At 51.8% G+C, this 19852-nt stretch overlaps 1 protein-coding gene across 1 annotated transcript; it reads right to left on the bottom strand.

The window, feature by feature from the left end:
* Window positions 1-413: 413 nt before the first annotated feature.
* Window positions 414-18901, bottom strand: PWWP2B (PWWP domain containing 2B). The gene is made up of 3 exons (XM_032694976.1): window positions 18726-18901; window positions 10520-12164; window positions 414-942 (listed from the first exon to the last, which is right to left on the bottom strand). Exons 1-2 carry the CDS (start codon window positions 18899-18901, stop codon window positions 10538-10540), a joined length of 1803 nt encoding a protein of 600 aa, XP_032550867.1. The 3' UTR covers window positions 414-942; window positions 10520-10537.
* Between the last annotated feature and the right edge of the window lie 951 nt (window positions 18902-19852).

Here is a 19852-nt window from a genome sequence, read left to right as displayed (position 1 = left end):
CCAGAACCCTGTCCATAGGTCACTTCATCTGTGAACTGTTTGCACTCCAAATTTGTCACAATAGAGACTGCAAGTCACCTCTGGTCATGTGTAAGGAGGAAGATCCTTCTATCCGACAAGTGTCCAATGGGCCTTAAATCACACTTGCTGACTGGGTGTGAGCACACGAGTCAGTTCAGATCAGGGACTCCCTCTCTGGCTGGAGCCATTAGCCCAGACCCACCCTACGCACGCAGCACGGGCAGGCTCAGGCTGTGCTGCTGTTCCAGGTGACTTCGGAAAGTACCAGGGTAGGACCCAGAGCCATCCAAGTCACCAGCACTGCTTGTTCACATACCTGAAACCACTGACTCCCTCCACTCTGCAGCAAATGACACAAAAAAGCTTTAACACATACAATGACAGCCACATCCTTGTGTGTTGCACATCTTCCAAGGTTTAATAGACACAAAGTGAGTCCGTTGTACTTAAGACACTACAATGATTTCATTCTATTGCATGTCCTGACCCAATTACATTTCTCAGAGTACAGTATTGAATAAACGTTTGGTAGCTTTAAAATTAACAAGTGTGTGAAATCCGTAAGTAAAATAAGCAGCAGCAATAATTTGGGGGATTTTATCAAGAATAGCTAATTTTAAGTAATAAATACATTCCGAGGTGTGGCTTTTGCTGTTCTCCTAGTTCATTGTTGTCTGACTGGTCAAATTCTCATTCTAGGGTAAGATATCCTTAAGCCTTTCCTGCCAGCCTCACACCAGAAGAGCCTCCCAACTCCACGTCCCGGTGCCTGTCACCTGTCCCGGATGAAACGCGGAGCACTCTGACCAGGAACCTTGTCCTCCTGCCTCCCGGCAGCCTCCAGGTTCTCCTGGGGAGCACGTCAGGGTGTTACAGACTCGGTGACCCTCTAGGAGAACAGCTGTGCTCGTCTTCTGTTACCTTGAAGAAAGGGAGAGAGGGAGAGGTTACTGTGATGGACTGACACACGCTCTGGCTTCCCTCTAAATATAGCCAGGAATTCTCCTCTTCCAGCTGGCCCAGCTAGCAGAACCAGCAGTGGCTGCAGCTCGGGAAGAAGCTTGTCAGGTTAACAAGCACAAAGTAAGAGTGGGAATTTTCCCAAAGACCGACATGATATGAACTTCAGTGACGATAATAAATCTTCAGTGTGGCTTAAGGACTCTTAAGTCCCCGTTCAGGTGGGTTACTGTAGGTTAATCCACCACGAGTCCCTATGGAGCATGCCACGTGAAGAACATCTGCCTCCAGTTTCCAACACAGTCTACAAAATAAGATTATTCTCCCCTCGAGAGCAGCCGTACAGAAGGTTTCCTAAGTACCTGCAACTGCTTGAGCCATCGACCGCTGCCGTGGTGCCCCAGCAATGTGCTCATGGAGAGCCAGAGCAGCCACGTCACCTCGTTCTGTCCTGGGGGTGAAGACACCTCACTTCTCCACAGCCCCCCTGCCATAGGCTCCCTTACCTCTCTTCCCACAGAATGGAGCACATGGCACCGTGGAGCCCTTGGGCAACCAGTGTCCCTCTGCTGTCACTGGCCCTGCACCAGGGAGGAGCCACTGGGGCCAAGGGTGACCTGGGAAAGGTGCATGCCCCAGAGAAGGGGACATGCCTGGCAAAAACTAGGGAAGAGAGAAGTCCTCACCTGTACCCCTGCATGCAGGAGGGACTTGCACTGGCCCTGTAAGCCAGGTTATGATGTGGAAGCACTGGAAAAGATCAAGGGGAGGATCCATTTGCCTTCAAGATCACATGAAGAAACCAGAAGACACGTGGAACAACTTGGTGATACAGAATCACCGAGAGAGAATGGCACGGAGATCTCCACTCCCACTGATGAGCTGCATCACAGCAGCTTGAGCAGCCCAGGAGTCTGACCAGCCCCAACACAAGTCCATGCCACATCAACCACATCAACTCCAGCCCAGTGGGAAACACAGGAGACACCAGGTTGGATCCGTGTTCCTGACAGCATTAATGCTATGAAGGAACAGATCAAAGACCTTCAAACCCCCCGCCAGCTGAGGTTTGTGACTTACAGAGCACAATGAACCAAGATCACCAAACACAGGAAGAGGATCACGTCCCCAATGCTGCTGACACAGCAGCAGCAGTGCTCCTGTGGGCAGGGGACCCAAAGGGACACTGATTCACCCAGACTCAGCATCCAGAATGATCCTCAGCAGTGCCCACACAATGGAGAATGCAAAGAGCTGATTCAATACACCAGGAACATCTGTCCCAAAAGCTGTATTGCAGAGAAGGGCTGCAGTCAAGTTTCATACAGTCCTTCAGTATTTAGCAGAATCACCCCTGAGAAACTGGGAGGTCTCACCCCAGGGCTCTACTACCTACAGTCAAAAGAGTATAAATCCATACTTAATCATGAAGGAGAATCTATTCAAGAGCAGAGAAACTTTCAAGAGCACACAACAAACTCACTTGCAGGTTTATCACATTACACCTACCAAAGCCTTCCACGAGGCCCATTGACCTGGAACAATATCCCTCAAATGGCTTTGAGAGCACTGACCCTTTTGAGACAGATTACAGAGTGAGACGATCTGGTCTAAACAGGAAAAAGTGCATTTCCTGGCTGAGCAAGCCCTCGGGCAGGTTGGATTCTTAGGAATTTCTCACTTGGGGGAAGGAAGCATCACACCAGAAGCAGGATGCCAAGCAAGTCCCAGGGAAGGGTCCTGCCTGTGTCAGGGCAGACACTGCCCCTCCAGGGGGACAGGGGCTGGGGCCAAACCACAGCTGCTCAGGGAACTACCTGAGGGGGGAAAGATTAGGGACACCTGGGGCAAATACTGGGGACTCTCTCCTGTGGGAGCAGAAAGTTGGTGCTACCAGCAATATAGTCAGCTGCTTTAGAACAGCTAGGTGCTCCACGGCTTGGAATGCCAGAGCCCCAGCACCCTGTGCCTGCAGGTGGGTGGGTGTCTGTCCCCAGCAGAGCTCCACAGCTAGGCTGGGTGGGGGATGGAGGCCACCCTCCAAAAGAGAGAGAGAGCTCAGGCATCTGTGCAAGCAGAGCAGACCCAGGAGTTTTCAATGCATCTAAGAGCAGCAGTACAGTGACAGTCCCTCATATGCTCTCACTTCATCCCTGAGAGACTTCAAAGATTTCTGTTTAAAAAAACTTTCCAAGATGGAGCAGCAGCTGAAGCCCCACATTCCGGGCATCGCTGCTGCCTCAGTCCACATGTGAGTAATGAACATGATACAGGCTGACTCATGACAGCCTGGGTGCTAAGTTGTGTGTCCAAAGGAGAGCCAAGGCAGCTCTCCTGAAGCCAAGTGCTTGTTCATAATTAAAAAAATGAAGTTTTGGATCAAATAAAGCCATTCACAAATCCAGATTTAACAGCAGCAGTGGAGTGCAGAAGACAATTTATAGGTTGCTGCACCCCAAGTGTGCCCTAGAAGCATATTTTGAGGAATATTTTCTAATCATAAAGCACTTAACAGCAGGCTGTAAATGAGCATCATCAAATCAGTCTTCCTCCAACCATCTCCTCTTGGGGGAAGGACAGAGTGGCTGCTGCTGGCAGCAGACTGAGAAAGTCCTTTCTTCCCATGCCTTCCTCCTGTGGGAGGAGGGAGAGGGTCGGTGGGGGTTACTGGATGGCAGCTGGGATACGCATCTCTGGCCCACTGAATGGCATTTTGGAACTGTCTCCAACTCTCAAGGCACCAGAAGCCAGCTGACTTGAGCAGGCTGGCAGCTATGTTCTCCAACACTGGAGTTCTCAAACTCCATCATCTGAATATCCCTACTACAAATCCTGCATCATGGTTGAGGGTTTCTGCTTTGGGAAAGGGCTGCTTTCTGCATGAAAAAATGGCTAAAGTTATTGGCTTGAATCAAAACAGAGCAAGTCATCACTCCCAAGGGAAGTCAAACTAGTAATTTGCTACAATTCATTTCTTAAGCTGCAGAGAGCACACAGGAAATGTGCTTTATAAAGAAACCCAGGTTGGCTGATCCTGCACTAACACAGACCTAAAACAGATGAAACAGGAACTGGTATGTCACTGAAGGCACCCACTCCTTCAGAAATTCATCAGCTTAATGAGAAGAGCCTTCATTAAAATGTGCCCAGCTCCTCCCTTCCAGAGACACGCACGTCATGACCAGGCAATGACAAGGCTGATGTGGGGCAGCGACGGGGGTTGTGGGACCACTGGGGACCCTCTCTAAGGTGAGGTGAGTCACATTCACCTGCATGGGCAGAGGAGCCACTCGTGGACCTTCACCTCACACTGCATCCGCTGGGATGGGAGCACTTCTGCTGCCCATGGGCACCTCAGGGCAGGCAGGAGACACAGCCACAGCCCTCACACGCCAGAGGGACATGTCACCTGTGTGTGTGGCAGGTCCCATGCTGCTCCTGATCTGGCAGAAAAGCACCAGGAGAAGCGAGAGCACTCTGCAGCTGACTGAAGAGTTGGAGATTTGAAGATGTGAAGAGCACAAGCCCTCCAGAAATCAAGGTATTAAGGCCCATCTGTGTCCTCACTGCTGGTCACGGGAAGCCTATTTGAGCCGTACGTAATCTCAGGATGCGCAGAGGTCATTATCTGGCTAATGCAGAGCCCACGTGTTCCATACAGGTACACACACAGTGCAAAACAAATGCAGCAAACAGATTTAAATAAACTAAACCAGGCCCCAGCTCATCCTCATCTAGTCTGCAGGGTACAGGCAAGCTGCTCCTTAAGTCTTTTACAGTAAGGAGTCAGGGTTTGTCACTCAGCCCACACGCTCCTGTTCACCTCGATCCCAGCACCACCAATGGGGACTTATGGACAAAACAGAACACGTCAGGGCTGAAGAACAGCAGCTCATAAGTTTTTCAACGTTTAAGAATATTCACAACAATTTTTGGGATCAAAGTTCTACCTTGGACATCTGAACATGAAAATGGGAAATATTCAAATGTTCAAGGCCAGGTTGGACAGGGCTCGGAGCACCTGGTCTAGCAGAAGGTATGCCTGCCCCTGGGAGGGAGATGGAATGGGATAGTCTTTAAGGTCCCTTCCAACCCAAACCATTCTGTGATTCTATGAATCATGTCACCCCATTGTGTTACCATTAGCAATGCACAGCTACTGTGCGAAGATCCAGTTGGTTCCTCACCTGCAGAGCACATGAACCCTTCCCTACACAGAGCCACTGCCAAGTTTCCCAAAATCCCCTATTCCTTCTTGGCCCAAAGGAGCCTTTCCATATGTGCACCTTGGAGGTGCTCACTACTGTACAAATTGTAGAGGCAGGACAAGCTCTGAGCCCTGCCTGGGAAACCAGAGGATTCCCTCTGGGGTGCTTCACCTCTCTGTGGATCAGCACTGCCCATCCCAGGCTGCCCCTCAGCCACAGCTCCCACCCTGCTGCTCTCTGTGCTCGCTGGGAAAACGGGAATTGTAGCCACAGTTTCAGACACCTCCACTTGAGGTGAGTAAATAAATGCAATTCAGGAAAACATACAGAAATTCTGGTTTTACATAACTTGAAAAAGTTTTCAAAGAAACCAGTTTCCATGTTCTTTGTCCAGACATCTCTCCCACCCATTGCCCCAAAACCCTGGCACAGCCCCCGATCCTGCCTGGACCTCACAGGCACTGAGTGCACTGTGGGCTGGTGACACCCACACAGTCTGGGCACGCTTGGCCAGCACGACCAGCAGAGGCTGAGAGCTCCAGCTGGGACTCAGAGACCCTTAGCCCCGGGAGCAGCTCGCTGTGCTCCCAAGGGAGTTGCTAAGCCCTTGGTGGATACAATCTCCCCCAGCAGCTGAAGTTACAGCTCCCGTAAGCCGATCGCATTCCTTGGCATCGGCACAGCATGGGTGCAGTTAGAAATAGCACAATGTATGGCCTGGTGGCATTTCCAGAAAACACGCCTGGGAGCAGAGAGTGGAGAGAGAGGGGCCATGGGTGGCAGGATGGGGAGCAGCAGCGCAGATCTAGGTGTCTCCAAATGCAATCCGTGGGTACAATGTGCTTTTGGGAACAGGAAGATCAGCGGGATGTCACCTAACACAGCTCCAGCCAACAGTGCAGGGCACACAAAAATGCAGCACAGTCTATTTTGGACTTGTTCTCCCACCTTGTATTAGTGTGCAGAGACGCTGACTCTAAGATGTTTGCAGGAAGACTGAGAAGCAGTAATTAAGTTGGATGCCTGGTGGACTGAAGCATCCAGAAAGCGGGCCAAGAAAAATCTCAAACATTCATCTTCTGCACTGAAATATTTCACGTGACTAGGCAGGTGTGTTAAAAAAACACACAGCAATCACCACCACCACTTTATATCAAGAGATACAACCTTTTTGTGCCACTGGTAGAACAGAAGAGAAGAGGTAAAAGAGGAGTGATTTATGCTCTTCACAAGTGCTGGCAGCAGCCCTGGCTGCATGGACACGCAGAGCCCTGAATGTCTTTGAAGGTGAAGTCACAACATGACGTGCCAGGTTTTATATTAGTGGTTACTATAGATAGTGAGCGTGCAGCAGCTCTGATTTTGCTGCACACAGTAGCAGTGTGATGGATGGCTCGATGTACTGACACTGAGGGTCTATTAAGCTCATGGCAGTAAAATTAAAACCTTCAGCATTTGCAAGTTTGATGGTTCCACAGCCACAGCTTGGGGGCAGGGGGGAGAGGGAGAGAGAAGAGAGGAAAAATAAAGGAGTTTCCAGACTGAAAAAGCAAAGGAATATACATCCTGTAAACTTATTTCATGCAGAGATGTACATGAAAGCAGTTTTTACAAGAGGTTTTACTGCATGGAAGGGCTGTGGGTAGGAACGGGGATCTGTCATGAAGAGCCACAGAGCAGGAGACCCTGTGGCATAGCAGGACCTGCTGAACTTGCCAAGGGACTGTCCCTGCAGGGACACTTTCCCCACACAGGGGCTTGGAGTAACACATGCTCCTGGAAAAGCCCAGCCCCACCACATGATGTGTTCCTGGAGCAGGGAGAGGGTGGCCTTTGGAAACACGGGTCTCCTTCCCTCCTGCGCCCAAGCCTGTGGCAAAGCCGGAGCTATGGCTGCAGCCACTGCTCACCTCCAACAAAACATCTGTGACACCTACCCAAGGGTCCTTGCTCCCCTGTCCCGGCCCTTGGATGGGCTTTCCCTAACAGAAAGGCAAACATCCATCACTCTGGGCCAGCGGCAACTGCTTTGCTCGTGCCTTGTGATGGCTCCTTGATGTCACACACCAGGGAAGCTACAGAGCGGCATGAGGGCATGCTGAGCAGACATGTCTCCCCTGGCACTACTCTAAACCAAGAGTGTCTTACAAGTCTGAGTTCTACAGGCTGCTCTCTGCCTCTTGTTTTTCCAGAAACTCGTTTTACTTCATTGAAACCCTGTCATTACCTGACTAGTACTCTCTTTGCAAAAAAAGCCTAAGGACAAAGCAGTAACAAGAAGTGATCCTACCAGCTCCTTCAACCCAGACCAAGTTTAAAAAAGAATAAATCCAATTGTTCCAGTTTTAAATGCATCCACAAATGACCTGCATTATTTGTACATTTTTTCCAGTAATTACCCTCTGCAGAACAGATCATATGCCAGAAGACAAAGTTTCTCAACAGAAAGTGTCACCAGTCACAAACTTCTGCCATGCTCAGAATTAGCATGAGCGGTGTCCATGTTGAGGGCACCTCCTGGACTCTTGTTCTGATGACAACGAGCCCTTGTGCTGCTGCTGGTGAATCCCAGCACGATGGATTTTATAGTGGTCCCATGCAATATTACCAGGTTGCCCAGAGAAGCTGTGGTTGCCCCATCCCTGGAAGTGTTCAAGGTCAGGTTGGATGGGGCTTGGAGCAACTTGGGATGGTGGAAGGTGTCCCTGTCCATGGCAGGGGGTTGGAATGAGATGAGATTTAAGGTCTCTTTCAAATCAACCCATTCTATGTCATCCTTCAGGAAAGAACAATCAATGAGCACCTGAAAAAAACATTTCAGTTCTACCTTAAGGAAAATCAAGGAAAGCAATAAAATTCAATCCTCCTGAATAGAGAGAATTAGGAACAGGCAATTCTCTGAAATGAGAAGTTTTATAAGTGATGTACCAAAACACCAGACATGCTGGTCTGATGGGGAATCTACGTAATCACAACACATGGAACATGGGAAGTTGCTTGGTTCTGCTTTTCTGGTTTTGAGCAACTGAAGTTCTTTATTCAACTGTCATGTTGTCTCCAGCTAGGCAGACTGTTGGCAGCTCACCTCAGACACATGTAAGGCAGGAAACCACCTGTGGAAAGCCAGCTGAAGGAGGTCAGCAAAATGGTGACCCATATACACATGAGGAAGTTTGGCTGCAGAGCACAGAGGGAAGGAAAGGTCTGGTCTAATCCAGGCCATCCCACCATCTTCTTGAAATTCTCAACATGCTCTTCTTTCCCCCAGTTTACAGACCTGCTCCGTATCTCAAATCCCGTCGTGTCTGCAATAACTCTGGTCTCTGGAGCAAGGGCTGCTTCTCCTTCCTGAGGCCCTGCCCTGCCCTGCAGTCTGTCCCTCTGCATCTCCTGGCCAGGTCCTATCGTAACCACCACATTGGCACTGGTACTACTGCTACCAATAGCCAGGGTTTTTCACAGGCTGACGTGGCTGGGCAAGCATCCTCCCATTCTGACTTCCAGGTCTGGACTTGGAACTCCTCTTGGACACAACACTTTCCTACTCCCTGCAGACTGACCGGCACGGCCAATGTCTGATCTGAAGCATTAGGTGCTTCATCACAGAACTGTTAGGGTTGAAAGGGACCTCTGGACATCATCCAGTCCATCCCCTCACCCTGTCCCTTCTTCTCCAGCCATGCCAGGCCAGCCCACCCAGAGCACACAAGGATAGCTGTCAGGAATGGTGACATTCACTGCAGTTGTCCCACACTGCTCACACAGGCAGTGAAGACAGCTCAGAGAAGGATGAAGTTTGCTGCTCCTTTAACCAGAGCATTGTCCAGAGGAGCCATGGATTGGCCAGGACTCTTCCACTGGCGAGGACAGTGTATTCTGGGCAGTAGGTTTATTTATACTCCTGATCAAGCTAACAGGAATTTGGGTCCAATCCAAACACTCCTGATATAAGAAAGCCAGAGTTAAGCAGCAATTGAAGGGGCAGGATGAAGCTTAAATGCTGCTGCTGCAGTTATATGCTTTTACCAGCTCCAGTGTCCAGTTGTCCACACACCCCAAGCAAGCAGAATAAAATATGCCATGCTCTGATTATTTACTCCAGCCAGGCTAGCTGAGATGGAGTCATAACCCAAGCAAAGTTAAGTCATTCATCACACTCGAGCAAGGGGTGAAGTCTCATGACAGAGGGTAAAAAAAAAAAATCCTGTTTTCCCAACAGGATTATACGAGCACTGACCATCCCAGTCCCACCACACTACGAGGGCTTAGATAAAGAGCAGAGTCTACAGGAGCAGCACTGGCTTACACACAGAGTCCTTCTAGCATGGAACAGAGCAGAGAGTTCAGGGGACAACATAAGAAACCATGCTGCATAAACCACAACCTTTGCCAACAAGGCTCTTCCTAACAATTAGTTCTGGTTTTTCCCCTTGTCTAACATCAACTGGAATGACAGATGGTATTTCTATTCCCAATCATGCCACATCCTGTATTTTTAGGTAGTAAATTTTCATTCTGGGCTGAGCTTTGATTGTTTGATGAGGGAGGGAGACCCATCCTCCTCCAATACAATCAGCTCCCATGCTTCCATTCCCATCTAATGACCTCACACAAAGAGGTTGCAGGTGAAGCCCAAAGGAATTTAATATGATCCAGGCCATTCCCAGCAACACACTGACAATTTAGGCACAAGCCAAACATAAGTGCTGTGAGAGATATTGAAGTACTGCTCCCCAGTTAAAGAAAGTGTTTGGCACAATCATTTTGAAGAGTCATAAAGGGTCATCATAAGAAATACAAACCAGAAGGGTCAGAGCAGGGGGAGAAAAGGGCCCTCAAGGGACCTGAACTGTTCCAGGTAACTGCTGGGCACCAGCACCTACATATGATAAACATCATCTCAATCCCAACAGAAGTTTTAGTTCTTTGAACCAAAAGGTATTCCAAAGAAACTGAAAGCCTAGGAACTGTAAATCCTTCAGGCAAATGAAGCACCTTCAATACTCCACACGTCTCAGTCTCAGCTGTAAACAGTGCTGATACAGAGCTACAGCTTTATCAGCTTTTTGAACAGGCAGTGCTGCTTCCTCATGGGATCAGCTGCCCTGCGCTTCCCTCTGGGAACAGGAGCTCCAACTCCCATGGTCCCTCTAAAAGTCTGGAGTTCAAGCTTCTCACCATCTCTGAAATTACCACCACCACCAGCCAGATGTTTTAAGTTTCTCAATTGTCAACCTCAGACTTTATGGAAAAACGAATTCAAACAAAACATTTAAAAAGGTTAAGGAAGGGAAGCATTGATGGAAACCATTAGTTCAGCAAGCACTCACCTGAAACTGGAGGCAAAGTTATGTCTCAAACTGTGTTAAGAGATCTCTTATTTCTGGAGTCAGGTGCTCGACTGCCTTCGCAGCTTCCGTGATCGCTTTCCGGTACATCCCTTTCTTCTTGCGATTAAATCTCAGTTTGAAAAATTCTGAGAAGGGAGACAGTTTTGAAACAGATAAGAACGAAGTCGTTGGAGAACCAAACCATGACACTTTAGCTTCACGCCACGAGGGTTCCCCGTTTTCCTTCTGGCTGAGGTTTATGTCAAGAACGCGTGCTGGCCACCATGGAAACCCATGAATTTTACCCCAGACAATATCCCCCACTGAAACAGTCCTTCCATCTTCCGTGACACATTTAGACACACTCTGGGTGTGCAGTCTGACTGTCAGTGGCGGCACAATTTTACGCTCATCTTTTGAAGATGAAGAGACGGAGGCATCATCACCAGGCAAAAAGTCACACAGTTCTGGTGATGTCACTTCTGAACTAGAAGACTTGGATTCGTCTAGACTGTCATTGCTACACACTGATAAACTAGAAGAATCTGCTTTTCTTTTGCGATAATTCATGAGGAAAGCCAAGTTATCATGTCCATCTTTAGCCTGGGGAAACCTTTTAAAGTCATCATCTTCACCTGAACTCCCTGAAGATATCTCAGCCAAACCTCTGTCAGTGGATTCATCATTGTAAAATGCTCCGGGATTGGACTCCCTGCTGTTCTGAAGGACATTCATTTCATCAATCAGTTCTGCCTTATAAATTGAAACACTCTGACCATCGTTCATGCGATGGGGCTTCAGCCTTATCTTTGGGGGTGGGACATCCACACTGGAATGCACTGGCCGTGTGAGCTTCAGTTTTGGAATGGAAGCAAGCTGGCTGCCTGCTGACTTGTCCATTAAACATTTGGTTTCTCGACACCGTTCAGAGTCCCTGGTCTCCTCTTGGTCCCCCGCTCCATTCTGCAATACTCGCTCTGGACAGAACGGTTTGACCGAGCCATGGACCCGAGAAGGGATTTTTACCACTTCACCTTTCCCTTGTGGGGTACTGTAGGATATTTTTATAACTGGTGTTCGATGTACCTCCCCAGAAAACTTGTCATCCTCCCTCTTCTCTCTTTTGTTCCTTTTCTCCACGTAGTCGGAGTCGCTGTGCTTTTTCTGCTCCTTGTCCTGAATGCTCAGCTTCCTCCTGGTTTTGGTGTTCTGCCGCGGCGCCGCGTCCTCGGGGTTCAGGGTGTTCTTGCACTTCTCGCAGAGCACCTGCCTGGGCCGCAGCCTGATGGTGCTCATGATGAGCCTCCCTGGGTCTCTGTTCCTCGACAGACGCCTCCTCGTTCTCTTTATAGTCCGTGGTGGCGGCTGCGGGACCCACTGGTTGTAGGTGTGGCGCAGCCAGAGGGGCCGGGGGAAGGGGGCTCCCTCGAAATACGGTGGGTAGGGGGGCAGGCCCGGCGGGGGGGGTGGCAGCAGCGGGGGCACCTGCTCCTCACCATTCCCCTTGGGAGGCTTTTCGGCAGTGGGCAGTGCCTCCGGCTCACCCTGTGCACCATCCCCGCCGTCCGCAGTGCCATTAGTGCAGGCGCCAGCGGGAGGGTCCTCGTGCTTTGGGAAGGAGGATGGGAGGCAGAACAATCCAGACCTAAAATGGGGTGACAAGGGCAAGGAGGAAAAGAAACAGTCAGGAGGTTTGAAAAGTGGAAACCCAAAAACCCCAACCTTCCCACAACTTCAATACCAAGATGTCCTTGTTAGGACAGCTGGGACCAGTTCATCACTGCATGGGTGTAACCCAAAACTGTGTATTCTATAGTCTTCTATGCCATTTCCCAGAAATTGTTTTCAATAGACTATTTACACCCTCTGCCCAGAGCAGCCTGACTCCTCAGGTTGTAAACTAGGTGTTAAGAGGCCTGGGAGATAGGAGGTTGCCTCCCTGTTCCTCACCCTTTGTGAAACTCCCCGCTCTGAGGAAAGTACTGGGCATTCCTGCCTGAACTGGAGAATATATAATCTTGGAGTCTTGGAACTTTTTTAACCACTCATGGGATCCAGAGGAAGACTGCAAATCACCGCTCTCAACCAAACTGCAGACCACCACTCTCAACCAGACTGCAACCACCACCCTCGACTGGACTGCAATCACCACTTTTGACCAGGCTGCAACAGCACTCTCACCGACAGGTTTTTTCCCCTCTCCCTTTACTTTGGACTCAGGGGGCCCAACAAACACCACTCTGTTCATGCCCCAGGGTTATATATTTGGGGTTTGTGGGTTAAAACCAATTGTTTGTCTGTATAATCGTACTTATTGTATTATTTTATTAAATTGTTATTCTGATTTATAATCTCTCTTTTGGGTTGAGTTCCTTTTCCCCTGTTGGTTTACCTTTAAACCAGGACACAAGAACACAACATTCTCCCTTGACTTTTAAGACCAGGCAACCAATTCTGCCACTGAAAAAAAATAACAGCAGTGCAAAATATCGGCAAGGTGTCCTACTCTTCTGCCAGGAAAGCTAAAGAGATCAAAACCTCTTTCTCTGTGAACTCTTAGCACAAAGTTTTGCTCTAAAAAGTTGTAGGTTTTATCCTGCAAAGCAGTTTATTGCATCAGCATGCTGGTAAGGCCAAGGAGGGCTGTGATAGGATTAGCCTTCAGGGAGCTATGAAACTGCAGTTCTTCACACTGTACCTGCACGGCTGATTTTCCAACTTCTCATTCCAAACCTGAACACCTTGACTTGGGTGCATTGTACTTTTGAGCCACAGGTTCATGAGGACACGGCTCTGCTCCTCTCCTGCAGTCTCTCCACATACAATTATATTTCTTCAAATAAGGAATCAACTACCTCTTCAGAACAGCAAGATTAACAATGATGATGTTCTGTCATTCAAGGCCAAGTCTCATTACAGGCCATCGAAGTCTGGATACAACATCTTGCCTAGATATTGACAAAAACAGAACCTCTGAAATGCTGAAACTTGCAACTGCAATTCATGTCTCCAGAATTTATGAATTTATGCCCTTGGCCTGACATTAGAAATATTGCACTAACACAGCACTGGGACAGATATCAACAACATCAACTCTGACCAGGCAGTGCTTGCTGTCTTCCAGAGACACTTCTGTAGAGAACACACCGTCACTGAAGTGTGGGGGCTTTTTAAAGAACAACAAAATTCTGCACTGGGGAGCAATGAAGGAGACGCAAAGGGATGGAGAACAGGTAAAGACCAAACATCAGTCTAAGATGCTACACTCCCATTCCCTTCCTTGCCAGCTATTGCTTTCTTTCCAACTCCCAGAAAGGAAGGGGCAAGTTTCTTGGTGGTGTTACAGAGAGGGGCCACTTTGCCAAGCGTTAGCAGAAGGGCACTGAAGAGGAGCTGAAGGCATCCACTCAGTCCCACACCCCTCACCAAGAGCAGCACAAAGCCACTGCCGTGTGTTCACCAATGAAGGGGAGCCTGGAGAGTCCTTTCCCATTACTGAAAGAATTCAAGAACATGCTGTTAAATGACAGTTTAGTTTAACTGGGAAGGCATTAAGCTGTTGAAATCACATAATTTGGAACAAAATACTTTTGTTTTAAGAGGCTTTTTTAAACAAGACAACTGAGAACGTAGGCGTCTTCAAACGACAACCCAGAAAGCCAGTACAGTTTGCACAGCAGAGAGAGATGTCGGCACTGTTCATAAAACAATTCAAAGTGAGACCATTTCTAAATGCAATGATGGCTACAACTTATGGTTATTTTATGCAGTGAGGTTGTGTGAGTTGGTCACACCACACCACTGCTTCTTATGTGGACACAAGCCCACTCCCCCTGCTCCTGCAGGCCAGCCCAGCCCCTGTCCCTTCCCACAGCCTCCCTCTGAGTGGGCAGGTCACTGAATCCACATCCTGTCCCTGGATCCAGCCTGGCACAGAGCTCCTCACTCAGCACAAGTGGAGCACCCAAAGGGTAACTCACGGGGTGGTTTACCCCTGTAAGATTAACCTATCAGCACCCTGTAACCCTGCTGGGTTGGACACGGCCTCTGTGCCATGGAGCACACCCCACAGGCCCCGGGCACTGCCTGCCCCAATTGTCACCCTGTGCCAGGGCACCAGTTCAGCAGGGAGGCCTGTAAGAAAGATGGGGACAAACTTCTCAGTAGGGCCTGTTGGGAATAGGACAAGGCAGGATACTTTCACACTGACAGAGGGTAGGGTTAGATGGGAGATTGGGAAGGAATCCTTCCCTGTGAGAGTGGGGAGGCCCTGGCACAGGTTGCCCAGAGAAGCTGTGGCTGCCCCATCCCTGCAAGTGTTCAAGGCCAGGTTAGATGGGGCTTGGAGCAACTTGAGATAGTAGAAGGTGTCCTTGCCCATGGCAGGGTTTTGGAACTGGATGACCCTTTAAAGGTTCCTTCTGACCCAAACCATTCCATGAGTCTATGCAGCAGTGCCAGTGCTCTGAGAGAAGACATGACCTGCCTTGCCCAAGGGATTACACAAATTGCCATGCTGGACAACAAAGCAGGTTAAGACTAATTTTCAGCGCCAGCACCTTCCATGTGGCCAGGTAGTGGCTCTGTCAGGAGGGCCATGGCCAGATGGGGACAGACAAGCTCTGCAAACCCCACTGAGGCACACGGTACTGAAGAACCACTCCTGTACTGGAAGTGTCTCCAAAGGCCAAGAGAACAGTTCTGCTGAGGAATCGTGCTTTTTCCACACCTTCCATGCCAGGTACAGGCAGAGGTAAGACAAGCTCTGACATCTTGCATGCCTCCCTGTGAGACACTGTCTGTCCCAGCCTAACATCCTGGGCACAGGGGGAAGGAAAACAGCTGCAGAGAGGCTGTGCACTGGTACCTCTTATCTTGTCACCATATTGCCAGGTGCAGCACCCGTTCAGCATGACTGAACCCCTGCCACAGCCCAAGGCTGCTTTGGCTTTTTCTATCCCTCCACCCCACACACTATGGAGGGGTTTCTCTATTCTTCCACCCCACACACTCTGGAGGGGTTTCCCTATCCACCCACACTACACACTCTAGAGGGGTTTCTCTATCCCTCTAGCCTACACACTATGGATGGGGAAGCATTGACAGATCAAGCTCCTTGGGTTGCTTTGGCCCTGGGAAGGCCAGCTACAGGTGGTTAAGTCCTACCCCTGGAGAGCTGATCCAGCTGCCGTGCCCGCAGCCCCTGGCGCTGCCCCCCCCCCTCAGCCCAAAGCCGCCTTCCACACAGGCAGAGCTCCTTGTAAGAGGATTTTGCGCCAGTGTCTTTCCATCCACTGCAGAATAAGGAATGCTCCATCTGACACACTTGGCTCTGTAGGTGTTTAAGGCCAGGCTGGACGGAGCTTGAAGCAACCTGGGATGGTGGAAGGTGTCCCTGCCCATGGCAGGGGGTGGGACTGGATGGGTTTTGAAGTCCTTCCCAACCCAAACCAGTTTGTGATACTGTGATTAAAGCAGCAGGAAATACTGTGTGATGAGATTTCACTCTGCTTGTAATCCCCCTTTCTGGGGCAGCTGCAGCCAAATGGACTCAGTTACCTCAACCCAGCCTCTGCTTGGAACAGGAGATTCAGACCTCTGATTTATACCCGTGCATAATTAAAAAACAACTAATTGTAAGTTCAGCTGCAAAAAAACTGCCAAGTCTTGTTAACAAAAACAGTGTAACTGCAGTCAAAATGCATTTAAATCTCCGCTCAAGCGTGGACACTATGGAGCTCATTTTGAGCACAGCCAATTTATTAGAAGCAAATAACTGCCAGTCACCGGGCAGGCCCTGGTGCTGCTGCACCACCCAGGCTGTGGCAGGAAGGGACGCCCGCAGGAAGGACACGGCCACTTTTTTCTGCAAATAATTCCCCAGCAGTTGGAAAGTCAGGTATGACTGTGCCCTACACCCCAGCCCCCCATTCCTAAAGGCACAGGGGAGAAGGCAGGGTGTAGGCAGGGTGCAGGCAGTTCTGCTGTCCACACAACCGACTGCAGGTTGAGACCCCCAAACCCAGGCAGGTGGTTTGGGGTTCAAAGTTGTGCCTGCCTTTCATGGCTAAAATAATGGAGTCATCAGGCAGGACCTGGACAGATAGGGATCCCTTCGGTGCTCAGGGTGGCCTCCTCAGCCCATGGCACTCGCTACATCTTAGGAGAAATAATAATGGAATCACAAAATAGTTTGTGTTGGGAGGGACCTTAAAGCTCATCCAGTTCCAATTCCCCTGCCATGGGCAGGGACACCTTCCACTAGACCACGTTGCTCCAGGCCCCATCCAAGCTGACCTTGAACACATCCAGGGATAGGGCAGCCACAACTAAGTAAAACAGATTCATCCTCTATGCAATGCTAAAACCACTTTAAACCACAAAAGAAAGCTGAAGAGCCACCACACAGGCTTTCCTTATCTTCTAGGGTATTCTCTTTCTCTGCAGATAAAACAATCTGCTGTGGTGGTTTCTCTCCTTCCAGTCCTGTCCCACTGCCTGGGGGGTACAGGCAGAGCACCAGTGACCCCACACATGGAGAGGCTGGCGGGACACGGCTCCATCAGCCAGGCACAGCAGGAAGGGACACATCCGTGCCACATCTCTCTTTGGGGCACTCCCAAGTTCAGCACCAAGCTGATAAATCCCTGCTGCCTTTGGGACACATCCTGACCTTCACGTTCCAACCACTGCCAGACCACCTCATGTGCTCTGCTGTACGATGAGCAAGATGTCTCCTCCCCTCCACACCTCAAATCTTGGGGGTGCTTTCAGCCTGCTGCCTGTGCTCACCACAAGTCTCTGGGGTTCAGCAGGAGCCATGCACCTGCCACAAGAACACTCTCACTCCCCTCTTGCTCACTGCCAGAAGCAGAAGCTGTGGCTCTCACCCATGTGCTGGCCACCACATGTCACAGCCACCACGGGCCAGGCAGCACTTGGGACCCCCGTGGGCAGGATGTGGCCCCAGGGGACGGCAGCAGAATGCATTCCAGACCTGGGCCACAGCCCCAGAGCTCAGGTGGCCACTGGTCACTCTCCCACAGCACAGACCAGGGCAGGGGTGGGGCAGCACGAGGCTCCAGAGGCGCCTTAAAGCCTGCGGAAAAACGCTGGTCTGGTTGTTTCTTGGACCCACTGGGGGCAGAGAGGGGAAGAAAGAAGCAAAATAATAATGGAGAAAGGTTAGGGTGAAAAAACAGAGGTAAAAAAGGTGTCACTGCAGAGGATGTGAATGTGAGAAGACAGAAGTAGCTGGTTTGAGGTGCTGGAGAGACACCAAAGGCTCAGGCTGAGACCAGACTCCAGGCTGGTTTATGGACTCCCGGCAGCCATAGGTGCCTGAATACTTTTGAAAATAGTGCTCCAATTTTCCAAGACAGCCACGTGAAACTAAATAAACGATACAAACGAAGCTCAGAAGTCCTGCCCCACACATCTCCCAGGAAGAATCGGGGAGGTGAGGCTGCTGTGCTCCCACGCAGTGCCGGCCTGACACATCCCTTCCTGAGCACACAGACACCAAACGTGCTCCTCAGAGCACCACCACAGTCCAGCAACACCCCGGCCACAGCCTCGGACAGCCAGGCCTGCTCCGGGGGGGAAACAACACCTCAGAGCCAGGGCTTGGGGGGGGACACACGCGAGGGACGGGGCTGGGGTGATCCAACGCGGGTCCCCGTCCCGCAGCCCCGCAGCCTACGGGTGCCCTGTTTAGAGAGAAGCCCCTCTGGGGTTCCCGGGACCTCGGGCTGTGCCCGGCACGACCAGGGCCGGGGCCGGGGCTGCTGCTGCGGCCATAGCCCAGCGGGAACCAGGGGGCACTGCGGGACCCGCAGGAACCGGCCTGGCCCCGGGGCTCTGCCGGCGGGCTCCGGGCTCGGGGGGAGGCCGGGGAGGGCAGTGCTGGCCCGGGCGCTGCGGCCGCGCAGGACCGCCGGGGTCCGGCCCCGCTCCGGGACACGCTCACGGCGCCACGTGCGGGGCCGCGGCCGGTCCGGCCCCACCGGCCCGGGCACGGGGGCACCACCGCCCCCCCCTTGTGCGCCCCGGGCCGGTCCCCCCGGTCCTCGCCCCCCCAGTCCGGTCCCCCCCGCCAGTCCGGCCCCGCCACTTTGTCCCGCCGGGGCGAACAAAGGGCGCGGGGGCAGCGCGGCCCCACCGCCCCGGCCCCGCGGCCCCCGTGCCCCCGGTGCCCGCGCCGTACCTCTTGGAGCAGTCCAGCAGCACGCCGGTGAAGCGCCGCTCGCCGCAGCTCAGCGTCACCACCAGCGTGTCGTTCACCATCTGCTCCACCAGCACCGGCACCCACGCGCCCACCCGCGGCGGCGCCCCCGCCGGCTCGCCCTGCGCCCCTCGGGGCTGGGGCTGGGGCTCGGCCATGCTGCCGCCGCTGCCGCCGGGGGCCGCCGGGCCGGGCCGGGCCGGGCCGTGACCTCACGGGCCGCCCGCCGCCACCGCCCGTGACGTCACAGCACCGCCCCGCCGCCCGCGTGACGTCACAGCCCCCGCCCCGCGCCGAGGCACGTGCGCGAGCGGGGGCGGGGTCGGGCGGGAAAGGGGTGGGGCCGGGCAGGGAAGGGGCGGGGCCAACGCATCGCGCCACCTGGCGGTCGATCCGCGCACCGGCACCAACCGGGGGCGGGGCCACACCGGGGGCGTGGCCATAACGGGGCGGGGTCATAGCAGGGGTGGGGCCATCCCGGGCCGGGGCCGCTTCCCACCGGAGCTGCGATGCAAGCGCAGTCCCTACAACCAGCACCGTGCCCGTTCTTGGAGCACTGCCACACATCCCCAGGTTCCTTTGGAATCCAACTCTCTGAAAAGTTGCACCCACTTACCTTCATATCCGTCCTTTATGGAATCTCAGAGTGGCTGGGTTGGAAGGGACCTCAGGGGATCACCCAGTCTGTCCCCCTGCCCAGGCAGGGTCGCCTGGAGCAGGTGATATAGGAACGTGTCCAAGTGGGGTTGGAATGTCTCCGGAGAGGGAGACTCCACACCCTCCCTGGGCAGTTGTTCCAGGCTCTGCCACCTCCATGGAAAGAAGTTCTGCTTCATGCTGAGGTGGAACTTGTGTTTTGGTTTATGGCCATTGCTCCTCATCCTGTCCCTGGGCAGCACTGAACAGAGTGTGGGACCATCCTGACACCCCTTGGAGATATTTATGCATTGATGGCATTCCCCATCAGCCTTCTCTTCTCTGGGCTAACCAGGCCCAGCTCCTGCAGTTTCTGCTCATCAGAGGGTTCAGCCAATATCCCAGCAGTGTCCTCTGTCACACGCACTCACTAAATCCAGTGACTATGGATGTACCTGGGGTAGCTGGGCCAT

The sequence above is a fragment of the Chiroxiphia lanceolata genome, chromosome 8, assembly GCF_009829145.1.
Source record: "Chiroxiphia lanceolata isolate bChiLan1 chromosome 8, bChiLan1.pri, whole genome shotgun sequence".
Taxonomy (NCBI): domain Eukaryota; kingdom Metazoa; phylum Chordata; class Aves; order Passeriformes; family Pipridae; genus Chiroxiphia; species Chiroxiphia lanceolata.
Note: the sequence above shows the minus strand (reverse complement) of the source record. Positions and strands in the feature narration are given on the sequence as shown.